This window comes from Capricornis sumatraensis, chromosome 16 (assembly GCF_032405125.1).
Source record: "Capricornis sumatraensis isolate serow.1 chromosome 16, serow.2, whole genome shotgun sequence".
Classification (NCBI taxonomy): domain Eukaryota; kingdom Metazoa; phylum Chordata; class Mammalia; order Artiodactyla; family Bovidae; genus Capricornis; species Capricornis sumatraensis.
Genome location: NC_091084.1, coordinates 54,322,728 through 54,345,309, shown reverse-complemented (window position 1 = coordinate 54,345,309; position 22,582 = coordinate 54,322,728). Strand labels below are relative to the sequence as shown.

The following is a 22,582-nucleotide window of genomic DNA, read 5'->3' as shown; positions in this document are numbered from 1 at the left end:
CATTGTATTATATTTAACAGTTTCTTGATATTTCTGTGTATCAAATGTGTCCAAAACTTCAGGAAACGGGTGTTTGTCATCTCACATTTGAGGATAGAAGATTGTTGCTCTCATGTTGGTGAACACGGGCAAAATGAGGAGGCCAGTTCCCTGGGAGCCAATTAGCTGCACACCACACATAAAAAGCATAGACTTTAAGTCACTGAAAATGCAGGCATTACTCAGGAATTAATCTTTTCTGTTTATCTGCTTCAGGGGATGTACAAATACCTTGAGAGATGTTTCTCAGACTTCAAGCAAAGAGGCTTTGTAGTTGGGTATGACACACGGGGTCAAGTAACTAGCAGCTGCAGCAGCCAGAGGTACAGTATTAATTGTTTCAGAGATTAGACTGGATTGGAATAAAATCTGAAAAAAATTTTATGCCCAATAAGAGTTCTGAAACAGGAAACTGTCCAAAAAATGTGATCACATGCTGGTGTTTATTTAGAGCTGAAACATCAGCATTTCAAAGATAACCTTTGCTTTTTACAGAAAAGAGTAAATTTTTAAATATTTAAAGTTAGTATTTAGAATGACATCATAGATTATCTTATGATTTTATTATTTTGGCAAAGGCACTGGGTAGCAATATTATGTAAGTTGTATTCTCTCACTATAATCCCATTTTATTAGATTCGGCATATTTCACACATAGATGATCATGATCTAGTGATACTTTTTTTAGGGGGTAAAAAGGTATATTGTGTTTGTCAAAGTCTCTGGTTTCACTTTCTTCCATGTTTTTTGCCTTTTGCAAAAGGAAAATTTTATTTCTTAGTAAAATAGCCACCAAAAGCTGAATCAGGAAAAAGGAGGAAATTAAAATGTCAATTCTCTTCCTTGTTAAAGTTCCTTTTAAAAAATCTTGTTTATTAACAATTTAAAGTTGAAGCATGAAGCTTAAATAACTAGTGATTATAAGAATTGGTTGGATTAGATTGCTGTATATTCAGAACAATTGTAATGCATTTATTTTGTGGGAGGTTGGTTTTTTTAAGTATGGTAAGCTAAGGACCAAGTGAAATCTCTGTCCCTTTTTCAGGCTTGCTAAGCTAACTGCTGCAGTCTTATTGGCCAAAGATGTTCCTGTGTATCTTTTTTCAAGATATGTTCCTACACCTTTCGTAGTAAGTGTGTTATATCATTGATCATACAGATTGCTCCTCTTGAAAAAGTATTTCTTAAATCAAACAGGGTTCAAATCTTTGTCATGCATTAAGTTCTATATTAAATGAATCGAAGGACCTAAAGAAAACAAATATTGCTCTGACTTTATTTTCATTCAACACATATGTGTTGAACCACCTAAGAATTTGATCTATAACAAGTTGATAAGTCTAGAGTCATGGTGGGATATTTTAATATTCTTCTTTCAGAAACTGATTTATCAAGCAGGCAAAATTACTATAAAACACTCACTTGAGTGTTCTATTTCTTCTTTAAAAATTAAAGAGTGTGAACAGTGCTTGCTTCTTGTCATATAACTTAACAATGAGTGTGCGTCTTTTCTATCCCTTGGTGACTTATCAAATTCCCTTCTGAGTCTGGGTCAACTTTCCACATTTTATCTTTTGCACATTCAATGTCATAAAATGTTTTCGAGAATTTCCTTTTTTGCCAGTATCACTTACTCTAGGACAACCTCATCGTTTTCATCACAAACACATCCTTAACTTATATCCATACATTCACCTTCACTAAGCTGATCTGATTGCCTATCTGGAGTCTCTTGAATGACAGCAGTGTCAATGTTCCCAGTTATTTTTCTATAACTTCATTTATGATTGATTCAAATGTCACTTCCACCATTATTACTTTTTGCTTCTTTGCTGCACTTTCATCTTTGTTGGCCATTTCCTAATTTCAGTCATCCAGTTTTGCAAAACTGTCACATGAGTTATCTCTGGGAGGTAAAGCAGCAACACAGCTACATGTTTTGCTGTCTGTGCAATAGCTCACAGATGCACAGTGACCAACAGTGACGTGATCAGTTACTGATCATGATGGATCTCATATATACATAGTTGTTTCAGACTGAAGAGCTAGGAGCCAAGTTTTTACTTGATATAGTTACAGCATAGGCAGCTGAAATTTGAGCATGTTTTTAGGAGACTGGTATTATTTACTTAAACATGGTATCAGAAATTCATGTGTATTGGAACTTTGCAAAGCAAGGACTGTCTGGATTTTAAGAGCAGCAATGAAAACACTAAGTAGCAAAAAAAACTATGAGATTTAACTGAAGCTCTACTTAAAGGGAAATTTATAGTCTTGATGAATATATTAGGAAAAAAGTTTTAAGTAATGAACTAAGACTTTAGTATGTTAGGATAAAAACAGAATAAATCCAAATAAAATTTAAAAAATAATAATGATAAAGGAAAAATCAGCTAAATAGAGAATAAAGAAAAGGAGGGTATCAACAAAAGCAGGAGTTGGCTTTCTGAAGAGACAAATAGTAAAATAGACCTTTTGGCAAGGGTACTGAAGAAAAAAAGAAAAAAGACAATCCCTGGTGGCTCAGATGGTAAAGAATCCTCCTGCAATGCAGGAGACCTGGGTTTGATCCCTGGGTTGGGAAGATCCCCTGGAGGAAGGCATGGCAACCCACTCGAGTATTCTTGCCTGGAGAATCCCCATGGACAGAGGAGCCTGGTGGGCTACAGTCCATGGGGTCGCAAAGAGTTGGACATGACTGAGTGACTAAGAACAGATTAAGAAAACCACAATATTCTGAACGTGATGCAAATAAATGTGAAACTTAGGAGAACTGGCCAATTTTCTTGAATAATTAATACATCAAAACTGATAAGAAATAGAAAGCCTGAACAGACCTGTAGTCATTAAAGAAATTGAACTGATTTTTATTACTCTTCTCAAAATAAAAATGTCAGGTCTACGTGATTTTGTTGGCAAGTTTTACCAATTGTTAGATGATTAGATAATGTCTCCATAATCTGTTACTAGTGATTTATTGGTCGTATACAGAGTGGATCAAACAATTGAAGGAATTTTTAAACAATTAGCTCTAATGAATGACAGTAACCAAGGAGGGCCCAGAAATGCTGAATTTTTTTGCAGGAGTCTGCTTCTGGGTTACCATTTCCATCTGTAACTGTGTGTTGGCCTTCCTCTCTTATTGCAAGTGGTTCTGCTCTAGCTGCTAGGGAAGTTGTTTTTGGCACTCTTTATCACCATGTCTTTGAGTCAGAGGAAATCTACTTGCAGCAAAAACATCTTGGAGAAGAATTGGGTCTTATGAGCCAGCCTCTGAGTTAAATCATCAAAGGAATAGGTTACTGTAGTCAGATCAGTGTCATATGCCCATTCCCCCATGGCCAGGAGGAAAGAAGTTGGATGTGATGGTAGAATGGAGGAACATCTTAGGCAAATAAATAATAACTGTGATGAAAAAGGGAAATTCAACCTGGCAGTTAACTTTGGGAGAAATGGTAAATTCATTTTTATATGCCATAGAGGCCACAGAGTGTATGTAAAGATCTTCAAATCAAAAGGCAAGAGACCTATGTGCCACGCTTATATAATTCTTGCTTATGATTACATAATATTGAATAAACAATATATAGTGTGTAAAATATGATAGATTAGATTATTTCTAAATTTACTTCCAGGTATAATATTTTATGAGTAAATTCCCCTCTCATATCTCCAGGGTCTGGTGGAATATCTGGTATATAGTAGGTGTTTGTTAAATATTTGTTAAAGGAACAAAATAATTATAAGACTAAGTTAAATGAGACTGGGGGGGAAAGCATTCACTCTAACAGTTAGGTGGTTATTGATGACCTAATAGTTGGCTTTAGTTATATCCCACCTAGTGAACCTGGAGTTGATTATTAAGTTTTTAGGCTATTTATATCTTAATGTCTTTTCCAGTTATTTAATCAAAGTTATTCTTGTGTCAAATGTATGAGTAGCTAGGAAACAGAATTACAGTATTATTGCTTTTTTAGCCTTATGCAGTCCAGGAACTCAATGCAGTTGCAGGTGTGATGATTACGGCATCTCACAACCGCAAAGAAGACAATGGATACAAGGTAAACCTTGGATTCTTCATCTTTGGTTATTTCATAGTTCTTATTTTATTTAAATAATATGTGCTGAGTATATTTTCTACAGTGGGAAGCAGGGTTAGACATTGGAAGCAGGAAGATGAAAACACTGAGGCTGCCTCTCAGAGAATGGCTTCCCAGGTGGGTAAAGAGTCTGCCTGCAATGCAGGAGACACAGGAGATGTGGATTCGATTCCTGGGTCGGGAAGATCCCCTGGAGAAGGGCAGGGCAACCCACTCCAGTGTTCTTGCCTGGAGAATCCCATGGACAGAGAAACCTGGTGGGCTACAGTCCATAGGGTCGCAAAGAGTCGGACACAACTGAAGCTACTGAGTACCACCACTCAAAGAATGTGTATCCTTACTGGCCCTTATTACATCTCAATATGTATTATTGTACTTTATATACTTATGTAGTATTACAAAAGTCTCTTCAGTGGTCTTTTTACTTCTGATATCTTACTGCCCTTGATTTCCCCAGCCCATCCCAAATCATCCTCTCTACCATTTCAGAGATAAAATCATTTTGTACCAAGAACTTGAGGAATGAGTGGTAGTTTGAAGGAAGAGAGCTGGAGGAATGGTACTTTGACCTCATTCTCCTCCTTTCCCTCCATTCTTCTGCTGGGACTCCTTATTGGCCACAGGATCTGTTTGTATGTCAGGCTTCATGGCAGAAAGCGGGGTGGGGAAGGGTGAAGGGTGCTCAGAAGGGGCAAACAGAAGATACAGCCGTGTTGAACCAGCATTTGGGGCTCCTGGCTCATGAGTCTATAATTTAATATTTCTTTTTCTTCTTGTGTAGGGGGGGACTCCAGGCACACTGAGCTCTGGTTTACTGGGGAAAAGAATATTTTATACTAATCTAAGATTTTGACCCTTGCCAGCTAAGTGGGGAGTATTACCATTTACAGAAGCAGTGAAGAAGCCTAATTCATTAGTTTGGGACATAATTAAGTTTGAGAGATTTGTGGGTCAGTCAAGCAGCAGCAACCTTTATGCAGTTGAATATGCAGATCTGTTGTTCGGGGAGAAATTTGGGATCACTGTACATATTATGTTAGAGCATTTAAGGATATTTGGAAGTTCTTTATTTGGATTGGCAGCCCAGAGACAGTGTAGGTTAGAAAAAGAGGACAAGAATGGATCCCTAGGGAATATCAACTTCAAAAGAAGGGAGAAAGAAGAGGATCTGGAGATGGGACAAAGACAGGAAGAAACTGATGTTACAAAAACCAAAGGGGTAAGAGAGTTGCAAGGAGGGAGAGGTCAACTGTCAGAGAGTAAAGAACCCAGATCTGTTCTCTGATCATCAGACTCCTACATCCAGCTGCCAACCTGATATCCATTGGGATGCCTAACATGTCTCAAAATTAGTATCTCTAGAACAGAGGCCTTGATTCTTCCACAGCCTGCCATATATACACTCGAGTGTGTTCCTCCCCAAGTCTTAACCCATCTCTATAAATTCAAACTACCACCCACCCAAGCGAAAACCAAAATTCATTCTTGATTACTTCCTTTCCTTCACTCCCGACATTTAATTTACTAACAGGTTCTACAAATTCTGCATCCAAAATCTATGTAGAATGTGTTTACTTCTGCCCGTGTCTTCTCCCTCCATGGTTCTAAACCATTGTCTTTGCCTGAACAACATCGTCCTAGCTGGTCTCTTCCCTGTTTCCGTTGCTCTTCCCTGCAGTCCATTTTCCACTAAGCGCCAGAGGATCTTTTAAAATATAAACAGGTCATGTTAGCTTTCCTGCTAAATCCAATCTCCTTACCTTGGGGCTTATAGGATTCTCTCTCTTGCCTGCCTCTTCCACCTCATTCCATTCAGTCCTCTTCTGTGCTCACTGTGTCCTGGTCACACTGCAGCTTCTTTCCATTCTCCCAGTTCCTCCAGAGCCTCCAAAAGGCTCTGAGCCTTTTGTTTGTTCCTCTGCTTGGATTGCTCGTCCCCAAATCTTGCAGACTTGCTTATTTTCATCCTTAAGTTTCCTGCCCAGATGTTGCTTCCTTGAAAAGACCTTCCTTGGCCACCTTACCTGAAGTGGCTTCCCTCAATGATCTCTTCATTTTATTTATTTTCTTCACAGAACTTATCACTGTCTATAATTACCTGCTTTCTTTATAATGAATTATCTTGTCTGTTTATTGACTTGTTTGTTCAATCCTCCTCCCCCACTAATTCCCCAATATAAGCTCATGGGTGGTGGGACTTTGTTTTGATATTTATTGTTATTGAACATACTTGTCATAGAGTAGACCCTCAAAGATTTTTTTTATATTATATATATTATATGTATTTTTTCTTATACTTTAAGAAATATAAGCACAAGGTAAAAAGTATGAAAGTTAAACATTATAAAAAGTTAAAACAATAAAGAGTATTTCTCCCACCCCTTGCCCCGAGCATCTCTTTTCAGAAGCAAATACTGTTTCTGGTTTTAGTTTTCTTCCAGAGGTAATCTATGCCTGTGTAATCATTTGTGTAGTATTGGTCAGTCCCTCTTTTTCCCCTCTTAAATGTCAGGGTATTATATATAGTGTTCTGCACCTTGTTTTTTTCACACAACAGTGTGAAACAGTCTCAGAGATCATCCTCTACATCAGTCGATCTATAAATAGGTTTGCCTCATTCATCTTCAAAAACCTATATGGATGAATCCTAATTTATTTAACCAGTCCTTGTTGATAAACATTTTATTTTGTTTCTAATCTGCTACTGCTTTCAAATAATGCTACAGTGAATGTTTTTCTATACACATCTTTGTTTGTATACACAAGTAGATTTATAGAGTCCTTATAGAATAGTGGTTAAGAGTGTTATCTTAACCACTTGGGACTTCCCTGGTGGCTCAGATGGTAAAGCGTCTGTCTACAATGCGGGAGACCCAGGTTTGATCCCTGGGTCAGGAAGATCCCCTGGAGAAGGAAATGGCAATCCACTCCAGTACTATTGCCTGGAAAATCCCATGGACAGGGCAGGCTGGTAGGCTACAGTCCATGGGGTTGCAAAGAGTCAGACACGACTGAGCGACTTCACTTTCACTTTTCACCTTTAAGAGTGTTATGGACCGGGTTTGAAACTTAGCTCCACCACGCAGAAGCTTTGTAACCTAAGATAAATTACTTAATTTCTCTATGCTTTGGTTTCCCCACCTGTAAACTGAGAGTAATAATAGAACCAGTATTTTAGGGCAAGAGTTACGATTAAGGGAGACAGTGCATGAAAAACGCTTGTATAGTATCTGGCTCTGATAAATACTTGATCAATGTTACCTGTTGTTTTTATTCTTATTCTCGGTAGCTGCACTGTCCAATCTGATAGCCACCAGCCACCTATGATTATCCAACACTTAAAATATGACTAGTCTGAATTGAGATGTGCTGTAAATGTAAAATACACACCAGATTTCGAAGACTTAATACAAAAAAGGCATGTGAAATACGTGGCTTGCATTGTGGCTCACATTATATTCCTATGGCCCTGCTGAGTTATAGAATAAGTTTCTAGATGTGAAACTTCAGAGTCAAAGGATCTATGAAATAAAGTTTGTCATTCTCTATTCAAGGTGGTGGTTCCAGCTGCTACTCCCACCAGCAGTATAGGAGGGTCTTTACCCTACACCATCCATTATTGTTTGTCAGACCTTTTCATCTTTGCCAGTCAGATATGTGGAAATGTCATCTTGAATCTCTACTTGTCTTGTGAGTGAGGTTGAGCATCTTTTCAGACATTTATAAGATATTTGTGTTCCCTTTCCTGAAAAGTCTATTAAAGGCTGTACTCATTTTTGTCTTCGGTAGTTGCTCTTTTCCTTGTAGATCTGTGAAAACTCCAAAGTAGCTGTTGGTCATCTGTCTTTCAGGTATTTCTCCCCATATTATTGTTTACCTTTTGACTATTTTTCCATGCATGTTCTTATGGTATTTTTCTCCATCTGTAAAAATTATTTTGGCTTTTTTATTAGTATCATATTTCACTTGTACATTACTTTAGAGAGCTTCAGTATTTTTGTAATTTTTGAGTCTCTTTATTCAAGAACAGAATGTATCTTTCTATTCATCCAAGACTACTTTTAGACCCTTTAAGCGAAGTTGCTCAGTCGTGTCCGACTCTTTGCAACCCCATGGACTGTAGCCTACCACGCTCCTCCATCCATGGAATTTTCCAGGCAAGAGTACTGGAGTGGATTGACATTTCCTTCTTTTAGAGCCTTTAGTCACATTTTAAAGATTTTTCATCTTTCATATTTCTTTTTAAGTTTATTCCTGGGTATATTTTTTTGCGCAGATTTCTCTGTTACTGTATCAGGGAGGGATGCTTTCTGCTACAGGTTCAGAAAACCCACAAAAGTGGTTAAAGTTGATAGGAGTTAATTTGTCTCACATAACAAAAAGTCCAGAAGTATGTGGCAGCTCAGTGTTGTTGGACCCAGCATCCCTGCAGTTTTGTTTTGGCCTTTTCTTCCAAGTGCTCATTGTATAAGGGGTGCTGTACCTCTAGGCATCACATTCACATATAAGGTGAGAAGAAAGGCAGGGAGAAAGGCCAAGATTATTTTTCTCATGTTAAATAAATTTTCATGGAGAGCCTTCAGGGCTCATGAACAGGATCTTGTTGGCTGCTTGGAATGTGGGAGCATCCCTTCAACTGGATTTTTGGTTTTGTTTTTTAAATTTCTGTACGAACCTCAGGAGTTTCACCAACTGGGAGCAATTTTTATGTTAATGTAGGCCTCAGATTTGAAATTTTTTAATCACCCAGAACTTAAGAAGAGAGACATGCTACCTTATCATCTTTCAGTAATAGTGGACAGAACTTTTTCTATTCTATATTTCCACTAAGAAGGACATCTCAGTTCCATTTTCCTGCTTTCCACCTGGGCATTACAATCAAGAACCAGATAAATGGCAAGTTGGCCTTCTCAAAGGCCAGTTGGCCACAGCATCAATGCACAGCTTTATCATTCAAGTTTATCATTCTTTCATTTTTTCCCACTGCCTGGAGTTTTCTCTTTCATTTTTGTGAACTAAGCTGTGCATTTTAGACAATACTTTTTCTACTTTAGCTTTTTGAGTCATCTAGTCTACCATATTGCTTGGCACAAAGTTTAGTACATAGTATATATTCAAAAGTATTCTTCTTTCCTTCATTCAGGATGTGGTAGAAGGGATTGATGTCAAATACATGGGAGAAGTTGGTATAGATGAGTCCCTTCTAACTTTGAGATCCTGTGAATTATAGAAATACATTTTCTGCTTTTTTTGTTAACTGTTCCTAATGTCTTGTTGATTTGGCTACTTGACAGACTGACAACTTAATGAAATGTATTTTCATTAAATACTGAAAATACATATACCAAAATGTGTATGGAATAATTAATATGTTTGTTGTCTTCCCTGGAATAGACTTTATTTGGTGTGACATAAATTCTAGTTTAATTTATAGCTGAAAAATAAATTCTTCTTTATCATATAACAGAACCACTTTATAATGCTAAAATTTTATAATATCGAGTTTTTTCCATGGTTTCTTAGATCTTCTTTAGTATATAATTATAGATCTAAGATTATGATTGGATGCTACAATATATGCATATTTTAACCATATCATAATGGTGCCCTGATTATATTTTACTTGTATTGTTATTAAAATGTACTTCTTCTAAATGAGAAAATAATACAGAATCATTTTGTTGAAAAGTCCCTTTGGAATCATTACCATCAATATCCTTAGGTGTTTATTAAGTTAGTCCAGCATTGACATTATCTACTTGACTAATTTGGTATGCTTCTTTGTAAAGTCAAATATCCCTACTGTAGCTAAGAAAACATATGGTCAACATTTCAAGTGCTTATAGCTGTGTTTACCTATCTTCTAGGTTTACTGGGAAAATGGTGCTCAGATCACATCTCCTCATGATAAAGAAATTTTAAAATGTATAGAAGAATGTGTGGAACCCTGGAATGGTTCTTGGAATGATAATTTAGTGGATACCAGCCCACTAAAGAGAGATCCTTTGCAGGATATTTGTAGAAGATACATGGATGATCTGAAAAAGATCTGTTTTTACAGGTATCCAAGGGGGAATGTAGGATAATATTACCTTAACATAAGATTAACAACAACAAAAAATAAGGATAAAAATGTGTTGGCTATTCATTATATTAAAATTGTAGGTAAATAATACAGTTCATAGTAGTCAAAAAGTAGAAATAACCCAAATATTCAAATATTCATCAATAGATGAATGGCTAGAAATATATTCATAGTATATCCATACATTGAAATATTATTCAGCAGTAAAAAAGAAATACTGTTGCATACTACAACATGGATAAATTTTAAAAATAGGCTAAGTGAAGGAAGCCAGTCACAAAGGACCACATATTGTATGATTATATTGATATGAAATGTCTGCTGCTGCTGCTGCTGCTGCTACTACTAAGTCGCTTCATTCGTTTTCGACTCTGTGCAACCCCATAGACGGCAGCCCATCAGGCTCCCCCGTCCCTGGGATTCTCCAGGCAAGAACACTGCAGTGGGTTGCCATTTCCTTCTCCAGTGCATGAAAGTGAAAAGTGAAAGTGAAATCGCTCAATTGTGTCTGACTCTTAGCGACCCCATGGACTGCAGCCTACCAGGCTCCTCCGTCCACGGGATTTTCCAGGCAAGAGTACTGGAGTGGGGTGCCATTGCCTTCTCCAATGAAATGTCTAGTGTAGACAAATTGATAGAGATAGAAACAGAAAGTATATTAGTGGTTGCCTATGGCTGGGAAAAATCGGAGGGTTAGGGTGTGGTGGCTCTGGGGTATGGAGTTTTTTGGGGGGTAATTAGAATTTTCTAAAGTTGATTATGGTAATGGTTGAACAACTCTGTGAATATAGTGAAAACCACTGAATTGTGTACTTTAGAAGAATAAATTTATAGTATATTGATGGGTTTTCCTGGTGGTTCAGATGGTAAAGAATTCACCTGTAATGCAAGAGACCTGGGATCAATCTCTGGGTCAGGAAGATTCCCTGGAGAAGGGAATGGCTACCCACACCTGTATTCTTGCCTGGAGAATTCCATGGACAGAGGAGCCTGATAGACTACAGTCCACAGGGTCACAAAGAGTCAGACATGACTTAGCCACTAGCACTTTTAAACTACTTTTTAACTACTACTAATTACCTCTTAATAAAGTTTTAAAAATTATAACTCAATATATATATTCACTGTATATAAGATAAGGAAATTTCCTCTAAAATTTGATGTTTCTATACAATTTCCATGTTTCTATAACTGTTCCATGAATAGCTAACACTGTTTTCAGAAAACATTATGGTTTATGGTTTGTTGAGTGTAGTTTTCCTATTCTGACAAAATAGATTTTAGCCTTTTCTTGAGATTATTTTAATTATACCACAAGTAATGAGTTTTATGACAGTGATTGAATGATATATTCCTTTACAGGGAATTAAACTCAAAGACCACCTTGAAATTTGTACATACATCTTTTCATGGAGTCGGACATGACTATGTACAATTGGCTTTTCAAGTATTTGGTTTTAAGCCTCCAATTCCAGTACCAGAACAAAAAGATCCTGATCCAGACTTTTCTACTGTTAAATGCCCAAATCCTGAAGAAGGAGAATCCGTACTGGTATATTTTTTCTGTATTCAAATTATGGTTTAGTATATTAAAGTTTATCATGTGGATAGGACTCTGACAATTCAAAGATTACTTACAGAAGCAAAAACTACTTTAGCTTACATCTTTTAAATTATATTAGAGCCATATATTCTGTTTTGTTTGAAATCCCTATGGTGGATTTCCCTACTTCCTAGTCTTATTTTAAATTTAGCCAAACTAGATTAGCAGATGCAAACTATTACATATGGAATGGATAAAAAACAAGGTCCTACTATATAGCACAGGGAACTATATTCAATATCCTGTGATAAACCATAGTGGAAAAGAATGTGAAAAAGAATGAATATATATATGTGTACCTGAACCACTTTGCTGTACAGCAGATATCAACACAACCTTGTAAATCAACTATACTTCTATGAAAGTTAAAAAAAGTTAGCCAAACTATATTCCTTCTGAAATTCATTATCACTAACATAGTGCCTACATTTAGGAATATGAACTTTGAATTTAACATCGTCAGTGTATTTCAGCTTTTTGGGTCACTATTTCAGGAACTTTCTTTGAGACTGGCAGAGAAAGAAAATGCCCGGATAGTGCTGGCTACAGATCCTGATGCAGACCGACTGGCAGTGGCAGAACTTCAGGAGAAGTAAGTAGAAACTGTTACTTGATTAAAATCTTAAACTTTGAAAAACAGTTTTTGATTTTAAGTCTTACAGGCTCATTGGAAATAAATTTAAAAAAATAAAAAGAAAAGAAATCTCCTGTAAGCCCACAATCCAGAGATAATGGCCTAGGTTGATATTTTGATGTTTCCTTCCTATGTTTTCTTCATTCAAATATTCAATATATATTTGTTTTTTATAAAATTGTGATCATCCTATATATATATATATATATAAATACTTTTGTGTCTTGATTATTTTCCACATAATACTGTACTATGAGCATTTTTCTCTATCTTTAAATATTGTTTAAAATATTAATTTTAAAACTAGTGTAGTATCTCAAAACATTGCTCTATGAATGTAATCATTTCCTAATCATGGTTCTTTGGGTTGTTGTGTATTTTTGCCATTATAATGTCATGACTAATGTCCTTACATAAAAAGGACACCATATTATAACCTTTTTCTCTTTAAGTAAGAAAATACAAGTAACAGTGTCATAGCTTTTCAAAGTACATTGCTGCCATTCCTACCCTAAGCTCACCCTGATCAGTTAGAAAAGTAATAGTAAATGTTTTCTCAGAAATCCCATACAGTAGTTTTTAGGTTTTCCTTTGTGAAGGATGGTAATTTGTAGGTCCTGGGGTCAAGAAGTTTTAATGAGAAGTTACAAAGATCTTGACTTGAATTTTCATTCTCTCTACAGTGGTGTTTGGAAAGTTTTCACAGGGAATGAGCTGGCTGCGTTGTTTGGGTGGTGGATGTTTGATTGCTGGAAGAAAAGCAAATCAAGAAATGCTGATGTGAAGAACATTTATATGTTAGCCACCACAGTCTCTTCCAAAATTTTGAAGGCAATTGCACTAAAAGAAGGATTTCACTTTGAGGTAAGAATAGGTAATATCTATGTGCTCCTTTTCTAAACCTATTTCTGTAAGCTAAAGCCATCTCCCCACCAAAGTTGACTTTTATTGATTTCATTTCTAATTCCCTCTTTTTTTTCAAATTCTATTAACACTTAACTAAAAGATTAAGTCTTTTTGATAGTTTGGAAACCTTGAGCCAAATTCATCCTATATGTGAGTTTCCGAAACTAAGATAAACATTCTTACAAATTGCATTAATGCTCATTTTTCCATACAACAGTATCTGGCTTTCTTACTAAGAAAATCTGGCTCCCAGTGACCTCATAAATAACATAAACTCCACTCCAAAAAACTAGGTGTCATGACCACTTGTTTAGCCTCTTCAGGTTCAGTCTTAAGAAACTTTTAAATAAAATTAAAAAAAAGAAACTTTAAGTAGTCTCCTAAATTACAAATTAAGACCCAGTGATCTACATCCAAAAAACATAATGATTCTCTCTCAGCACAGATCATTAACCTTTGTGAACCTCGGGCAGTTAAACTGACCCCTTTTATAGCTACTGGGACTAATGCCAATTAAGTTGCTTTTCCTCTGCCCACTTGGCCAAGTATCAGTGAAAAAGTCACCTCTGGGCCTTGAGCCACAGTCAAGCTATAGATCTTAACACTAATAGGCTAACTAAAAGAAAATTGTACCTTTCTTAATGAAATAGAACTTTCAATCTCTGGCTTTCTAAATTACAAACAGCAAAATAGAGGAAATTGAAAATTCATTCAAACCTAAAATTCTGAATTACTACTGTTGTTGTTCATTCACTCAGTCATATCCAACTCTTTACGACCCCATGTACTGCAGCACGCCAGGCTTCTCTGTCATTTACTATCTCCCGGAGTTTGCTCAAACTCATGTTCATTGAGTCAGTGATGCTATCCAACCGTCTCATCCTCTACTGCCCCCTTTTCCTCCTGTCGTCAGTCTTTCCCAGCATCAGGGTCTTTCCTTTGTAGCAAGAAAATCCATAAGGAGCACAAAAGAGAAAAAACATGATTCTAAAGACCAATATTATATATGTGCTTTCTTGTTTTTATTCCTGGAGGTGGTGCTGGAGAGATTTTGGGCTTTTTTTTGTTTGTTTGTTTTTTCCCAGTGAGGAGGTGGAGAGGTGAATGAGAAATCTTAAATTAGTAAGAGAGCTCTAGAGTCACTGTGTATCACATGCTCTTTCTGACTCTAAAGCAGTTCGTGTCTTTAAAATGAACACTAGCTCATCAGACGGAGAAGGCAATGGCACCCCACTCCAGTACTCTTCCCTGGAAAATCCCATGGACGGAGGAGCCTGGTAGGCTGCAGTCCATGGGGTCACTAAGAGTCGGACACAACTGAGCAACTTCACTTTCATTTTTCACTTTCATGCATTGGAGAAGGAAATGGCAACCCACTCCAGTGTTCTTGCCTGGAGAATCCCAGGGATGGGGGAGCCTGGTGGGCTGCCGTCTATGGGGTCGCATAGAGTCGGACACTACTGAAGCAACTTAGGAGCAGCAGCAGCAGCAGCTTATCAGATGAAAAGTCCTCAAATCTAATTAACAAAGAAGAACCTAGTAACTTTCTTGATGGTTTTATTTGGGCCATGGTGTTATGGTAAAAGGATACTTGGTTCAAGTATATGTTGTGATAATGTTGAAAGTGCATTGTTAAAAAGCTTTATGGCCTTTGGTTATTCAGAGGGACTAAATTACAACCTTTGTAGGCACTTTTACATTAGTGCTTACAATGCAACTTGAAGAGCAGTTTCTGAGAAGTGATATTGAATCCTGGCTCTCTCATATGCAGGGTACTCTTGGGCAAATTTACTCAACCTCTGAGCCTCTGTTTCAGTAACAGAGTTTTTGTGAGCGTTGCAAAAGATAATGATGTAAAGCAACTATTACAGTACTTGATAAATAGTGTATGATCATAATATATGTGTGGATTTATGGTACTTTGTGACTATATACATCACCACTTATTGGATTATATTTGGTGAATTACATCACTATTACTATGCTCAATAAATAGCAGATCATCAGTTGTGGCAATGTATATATATCCATGCACTTTATGACTATGTTTACCACTATATAAATCTTTGTGGACTGAAGACCATAACAGAAGATCATTATTGAAGTGTTATGTGCATTTAGTGATGGGCTTTTCTCTAATATATATATATTTTTGAGAGAGTCACTTAACTAGAGTGGCCTCTTCTGCATTTCAGGAAACATTACCAGGTTTTAAATGGATTGGAAGTAGGATAAAAGACCTCCTGGAAAATGGGAAAGAAGTCCTTTTTTCATTTGAAGAGTCTATAGGTATGTAGTAAAAATTAAAATATTTAAAATATGAATGAGAGCACTTTTTTCAAATATAGTGATTCTATAGAGAGGAATTTTTGTCATCTGGTTTTACACTTTGAGTTATAAAAACTATCAAGAACTCAGAAATGTGTAGATACATTTCTCATCAGAAAAAAAACAAACCCTTAAAGGTCCCCTACATATGCTCAGTATCAGTGGGTTTCCTTTATTACCAGGTTCTTAAATGCACTGATCTTTCTGAAGAAATGTGAAACTACTGAAATTATATGTAGGCTTATGTTTTCCTCCTTTTTAAAGAGATTTTTAATTCTTAGGTTTTCTGTGTGGAACTTCCGTTTTGGATAAAGATGGTGTGAGTGCAGCCGTTGTTGTTGCTGAGATGGCATCTTACCTGGAAACCATGAACATAACATTGAAACAGCAACTGATTAACGTTTATGAAAAGTAAGTTCTACTATTTGGAATTTCGTGTTCTAATTTTTTTGGTGCTACTTTTAACTTTATAAACTTGTTTTGAGGAATAGTCATTCCTTTTTAAAAAGTACTAATATTGTCTGCATTAAGTACTGCCACTATCTGCTTAACACAATAATAGGCTTATCTGTAATTTGTACTTTTCTAAAGGGTGACTTGAAATGTGATTTTAACACTTTAAATCTTTGTACAGATATGGTTATCATATTTCAAAAACTTCATATTTCTTATGTTATGATCCAACTACCATCAAAAGTATATTTGAAAGGCTTCGCAATTTTGATTCTCCAAAAGAATACCCCAAGTTTTGTGGGACATTTGCTATATTGCACGTACGAGATATTACCACTGGATATGACAGCAGCCAGCCTAATAAGAAATCAGTAAGTACCTATATTTTTAAGTTTTTAACAATTTGTAATAATTCATACTACAGCAAAATGGAAGGTCAAGCCTGTGAGTTTCTTAAAACTTAGGATCCTTGTTTTTCTCCAGAGCAGTTGTAAGTTCACTAACTGACTCTGACTCTCACCCATCCCGTCCTCATCACTCCCCAGGGGTATAGTATGCCCTGAGGGTGGGGAATGGGAAGAAGGATGAGAGACAGAATGAGGAAGGGAGGGTGGGAGGGAGGGAAAAAGTGTGATAATGCTAAATAATGTTGAAAATTTTTTTAAGTCTAAAAGCCTATAATTTCATCATATGATATTGCTTTTATGTGGAATCTTAAAAAATATACAAATGAACTTATTTACAAAACAGAAACGAACTCACAGACATAGAAAACAAACTTTTGCTTACAAAAGAAGAAAAGGGATGGGGGATTAAGTAGGAGTTTGGAGTTAAGGGTGGCTCTGTCGGTAGATGGAGCAATGAGTGAGACCTGGATTCCATCCCTGGGTCAGGAAGATCCTCTGGAAAAGGAAATGGCAACCCTCTCCAGTATTCTTGCTTGGAGAATTCCATAGACAGAGGAGCCTGGTGAGCTACAGTCCATGGGATTACAAAGAGTCAAACACGACTAAGTCACTAACTTTCTTTGGAGTTAAAATATACACACATTAAATAAATGACCAACATGGACCTACTTCATAGTATGAACTATACTCAATATCTTGTAATAACCTATAATAGAAAAGCATCTAAAAAAGAATATATATATGTATAGCTGTACACCTGAAACTAACACAACATTATAAATCAACTATATTTCAATTAAAATTTAAAAAATAGACTATATAATTTTAAAAGATGAATGTTTTACTGATAATCTTAGCACCTAAAAAAATAAATGAATAAATAAATAAATGCCTATAATTTCAAAGCTATGTGTCTTTTTAGGGAAATTTTAACTTCCCATTCAACCTTATTCCCTATGAATGCGTGGCTTCCTAGGTGGCTCAGTGGTATCCCTTTTCAACCTTATTTCCTATACCTCTAGCCAAATGGAATAACTTACAAATATTTCTTACATATATACATTAAAAATTATTTTTCTATTTTTGCTCAAGCTTTTTCCTTAATCCACCTTTTCTTCCTACTGCTGCAGATTCACACTTTAGCCATTATTTAAGACTTCATGCAGATGTCACCTCCTCCATGTACCCTCCAGGTCTCATAATCAGATATCTTCCTCCTGAGGTTTCTTTATATATTGTGCCTTCCTCTGCTCACTTATCACTTTCTATGTCATGTTACCATTGTCTTTTGCATGGCAGATTCATTTCTAATATACCTTTATGCCTCTCAAAGCTCTTGCCTACACAGTAGGTGCTCAACTAACCTTTAAATGCCGTAGATTGCTGATTATATTTATTTTGTTACTATTATGATTGTTATTATTAACCTAAATTTCCATGTATAATGGTCTGATATTGTCTCAAGAGTCTAGGACCATAATATATTTTGGAAAATCTGCAGCCTCTTATGTAGAATACTACTCATATTCCCTTTGTGTATTTTCATCCAGTCAAACAGAATTGGCTCTTTGTTGTTGTTATTCTGTCTATATGCACGTATGTTCTTGTGTGTTTATAAACTACTTGAAAAGAAGAACCAAATGTTTTGCTTCTTTTTATTTCTCTAGTGTTGCTATGGTTAGAATAGTTCTTGGTATGATGCTTTTCCCCTCTTGACTCCCCTTAAAGTTTATGATATTTGTTATTCCAAGTGCTTTCCTATCTATTCTCCACTTATGCTTGCAACAAATTTTGTAAGGCTTGTAGTATGGATATTTGTTAATCCCCTGGGGTCATATAGTGACTGTCAAAGACTTCCTGAGTTCTTTCTTCTCCAACTTCAGATTGACATTCATCTGTGTGTTCAACAGGCATTTATCAAAACCCTTCTGTGCTACACTGAGAAGACAGTAATGACAAAGACACCGTAGGAGTCTAGTAGGGAAACAGTCAAGTAAACTGATTACAAAATGACTAGGGGGTGCATAAGAGTGCCATAAAGGAGCATAGGAAAGACCCTTACTCAGATTTGAGGGGCTCATGCAGGGCTTTGCAGAGGACTTTGTGAGCAGAGTTCTAGAGTTTGGGCAGGAATTATCCAGGTGTGGGAGGAACAGAGGATGTTTGAGGCAAAGGGAGCAGTAAGCGCTATGTCTGGAGGTGAGAAGTCATGTTTTCTTTCAAGGAACCGCAAGTAGTTCTCTACAGCAGTAGTACGGAGTGCAAGGAAGGATGGCATGTCCGGTGAGTGGGTTGGAGAAGGGTGAGAAGATCAATTAGTGTGCTGTTTCAGTAACAGAGATGAGAGACGACAGGAGCCGGAATGTAATATGGTGGCAGTAGTGAAGGACAGAGCCTGACAAAGTTGAGTTAAATAAAGGATAGAATAACCAGGACTTGCTAGTTGATGGTCTGTGAGTGGAACAGACGGGAGGGAAGGAAGGTCTCTGTCTTGAGCAACTAGGAGTACCAGTCACGGAGAGGACCAAGCTCAGGACACCTGAGGAAAGGCTCCACTGTCAACCCCTCCGCCCTAGTACAACCCCCATGGTTCCCTCAAGATACCTTCACAGACTGATTTGTGGTTCAGGAAGAGTACCTGTGTTAATCTATATATTTATGTCAGTAAAGCTTCATTCTTGTTTAATTTTTAGGTAATTATATATATTTGTACCCCAGTGGATTATTTTGCCTGCCCTCTAGGATGTGTGCCCTCTGCTTTGGAGACTGTTGAAAAACTGTCTGCAAAAGTGTCTTGAAATTGTAAAGCACTTTGCAAAAGTAGGGGTAGTTTGGACTTTGGGACAGATAGGCCAGGTTTCAACTTCTTGCTCTGCCACTTAGCTGATTACCTTGAACAGGTCGTTTACCCTCTTTGAACCTTCTCTGTAAATTGTTGGTAATATTTACTTTGCAGGATTATTGTTGAGACCTGGAGATCATGTGTATAAGGTATATAATCCAATACTTCTACAATTATAAATAGTAAATGGTACAGTTATGAATTATTATGAATGTAATCTTTTGTATTTTAAAGTTCTTTAAAATATTTAAAAAAATTTTAATTGCAGTAAAAAAAAAAAAAATGCAGGGGCTTCCCAGGTAGCTCAGTAGTAAAGAATCTGCTGCCAGTGCAGGAGCCACAGGAGACACAGGTTTGATCCCTGAGTCAGGAAGATCCCCTGGAGGAGGAAATGGCAACCCAAGCCAGTGTTCTTGCCTGGATAATATTGTGGACAGAGGAGCCTAGCAGGCTATAGTCCATAGGGTCACCAAGAGCTGGACACTACTGAATGACTGAGCATGCAAAAATAAAAAACATAAAATTTATCATCTTAACTATTTTTAAGAGCTCAGTAATGTTAATAATCACATTGTTGTGTAACAGATCTCCAGAACTTCATCTTGCTAAACTGAAACTCTATACCCACTAAGTAAGTCTCCATTTCTCCCTCCCCCTAGCCTTTGGCAACTGCCTTGCTTCTTTCTCTTTCTATGAGTTTTACCGCTTTACACACCTCATATAAGTGAAATGCATTTTACAACTCATGAAAATGAGAAAGGTACCAAGTGTAATTGAGCCGTTGTTGCAATTGTGCCTAGGTGCTGCCTGTAAGCAAAAGCAGCCAAATGATTACATTTACTTTTCAAAATGGCTGTGTTGCTACTCTTCGGACTAGTGGAACAGAACCGAAGATAAAGTATTATGCAGAGATGTGCGCATCACCTGACCAGAGGTAGGAATCAACTTTTAAAATATTATGTATATATAAAAGCTTGATTGATTTCAGAACTGATTTCACTTTGCTGTACCCCAGAAGCTAACACAACATGGTATAGCAATGTACTCCAGTAAGCATTAACTAAAAAATGCTTTATTTAAGAGATGTAATTCACATACCCTATAGCTCACCCATTTAAAGTGCACAATACAGTGGTCTTTAGTATAGTCAGAGTTGTAGAAACATCACTATAATCGATTTTAGAACATTTTCATCACCTCAGAAAGAAAGCCTCTTCCAGTTAGCCGTCACTCTTCTCCTTCTTCCCAGCCCTAGGCAACCACTAGTCTACTACTTGTCATTCTAGATTTTCTTATTCTAGACATTTCATATAAATGGAATGACACAATATGTGGTCCTTTGTGACTGGCGTCTTTTATTTAGCATAATGTTTTCAAGGTTCATCCATGTTGGCATGAATCAGTACCTTATTCCTTTTTTAGAACTTTTGTTTTCATGGCCCAGTGATATTCTACTGTATAGATACACCATATTTTTAATCTGTTTACCAGAGGAGGGACATTTAGGTTATTTCCATATTTTGGCTGTTATGAATAATGGTGATCTGAATGTTTGTGTTCAAGTTTCTGTGTGGACATATATTTTCTGTTAACTTGGGTATATATCATACTTACATAAGGAGAACTGCTGGGTCATATGGTAAGTTCTATGTTTAACTTTTCAAGGAACTGCCAGACTATTTTCCAAAAAAACTGCGTTATTTGGGAACTGAATCTTAATTTTTTAGTGAATTTATATTCCTGGGAAGACTGTAAAGCTTGAACTATTTAGGCTAAGCATAAAGAAATGATCAACAAATAATTTGTTCATTGCCAAATATTCATTTTCTACATTTAATATGATTTGACTTAATATGCTGAATTAATATCCTTTTAAGAGTATAAATTGTGATTAACTTGACTTTAATAACATTTAGAGGGTATTTAAACTTTTATGAGTAGTATCTCCTATAATGTTGTCATTGGTCAATACCTATTTGGGAAGGAGATTTTTTTTCTTTGGAATTGCCTTCAGAGCAATGTACATTAATTATTTAGTATTTCTGTAAACCTTTGTGTTTAAGAGTAGATTTTATTTCCTTTGGGGGAGAAAATGACCTCCTGAAGTCATTCAGAGCAGAGTTTAAAGTAAAGCAAATTGAACAGTGCTATCTTTGATTTAAAATGAAAGGTGATTGTTAACATAATAAAAATTAAATTTGTTGCATAGCTTGTAAAATGACTGTGAAGGCAGTCCAAAAAGAGAGATATTTAGGGTAATGGCAGCTCTTCAGGTGATGACTTTGAAGGGAATACTTGGTACTTTTTTAAACATCTTATATTTTTAGTCACACTTCTTTCTTTACTTCCTAAAAGATATGCTGTATCATCCCATAATAATCGGTAAGAGGTGTGCCTTGAAGTATTTCAGGAAGCCAGTTTATCTTAATACCTGGTGTTGGTGTTCTGAGCCATTTAAATTGCCTGCTTTAGGAGCAGTCTTTAGATATACTCTAACTCATCCATGTTTCATGTACCAAGGACCTCCTTTTAATGCAGTTCAATTTCAGTTTGTGAGAAAGGTGTTTTCTGTGAGTGTGACTCCCCTCTTCCCACTTTTGGTCTTGTTTTGTTTTACCCGAGTGAATTTCTGTCTTGTTTACCAGTTATTTAATCATCCCATAAAGTATATGCACTCTTAAAAAATTACAACAATTTAAGCACATTTTAAGGCTATGGAAATAAAGAATTTCAAAACTGTTAATCTTTTTCCTCAGTGACACTGCCTTACTAGAAGAGGAATTGAAGAAACTGATTGATGCTTTAATTGAGAATTTTCTTGAGCCCAGTAAAAATGGACTGACCTGGCGTTCTGTTTAGCCTTCACCAGAACATCGTTGCTTGGCCCCGGTCTGTGGAACAGAGCAACCAAGAACTCCATGCATTGAGCTCATGTTAGCATTCTCTCTGTGTGTCATCTGGCCAAATATCTTTTTCCTTTATTTTCTTTCTTTTTGGTTGGCTAGCTAAACTGTATAAATATGAAATGAAATGGCTGGAAAGAAATAATTCAAATTTTTTCATAATCCTGAACAAAAGTCATTACATTAAAAGTATTATGGTAACACGTCATTCTTCCTTCAACAGAAACAAAATACAAATGTGAGTGTTCTTATTCAAGTGTGATTAAGCTTAGTTATATATTC

At 36.4% G+C, this 22,582-nt stretch overlaps 1 protein-coding gene across 1 annotated transcript in view; it reads left to right on the top strand.

Annotated features, from left to right (window-relative positions):
• The window catches only part of PGM2L1 (phosphoglucomutase 2 like 1), a 54,461-nt gene extending 32,183 nt beyond the window's left edge, over positions 1-22,278 (top strand). Inside the window, exons 3-14 of the mRNA XM_068988901.1 lie at positions 256-362; positions 1,085-1,169; positions 4,017-4,100; positions 10,007-10,200; positions 11,587-11,776; positions 12,322-12,419; positions 13,145-13,325; positions 15,563-15,656; positions 15,977-16,106; positions 16,330-16,519; positions 20,198-20,331; positions 22,154-22,278. Of these exons, the coding sequence (XP_068845002.1) occupies positions 256-362; positions 1,085-1,169; positions 4,017-4,100; positions 10,007-10,200; positions 11,587-11,776; positions 12,322-12,419; positions 13,145-13,325; positions 15,563-15,656; positions 15,977-16,106; positions 16,330-16,519; positions 20,198-20,331; positions 22,154-22,256 (1,590 nt within the window). The 3' untranslated portion in view covers positions 22,257-22,278. The remainder of the gene's footprint in view (positions 1-255; positions 363-1,084; positions 1,170-4,016; positions 4,101-10,006; positions 10,201-11,586; positions 11,777-12,321; positions 12,420-13,144; positions 13,326-15,562; positions 15,657-15,976; positions 16,107-16,329; positions 16,520-20,197; positions 20,332-22,153) is intronic.
• The last annotated feature ends 304 nt before the right edge of the window (positions 22,279-22,582 follow it).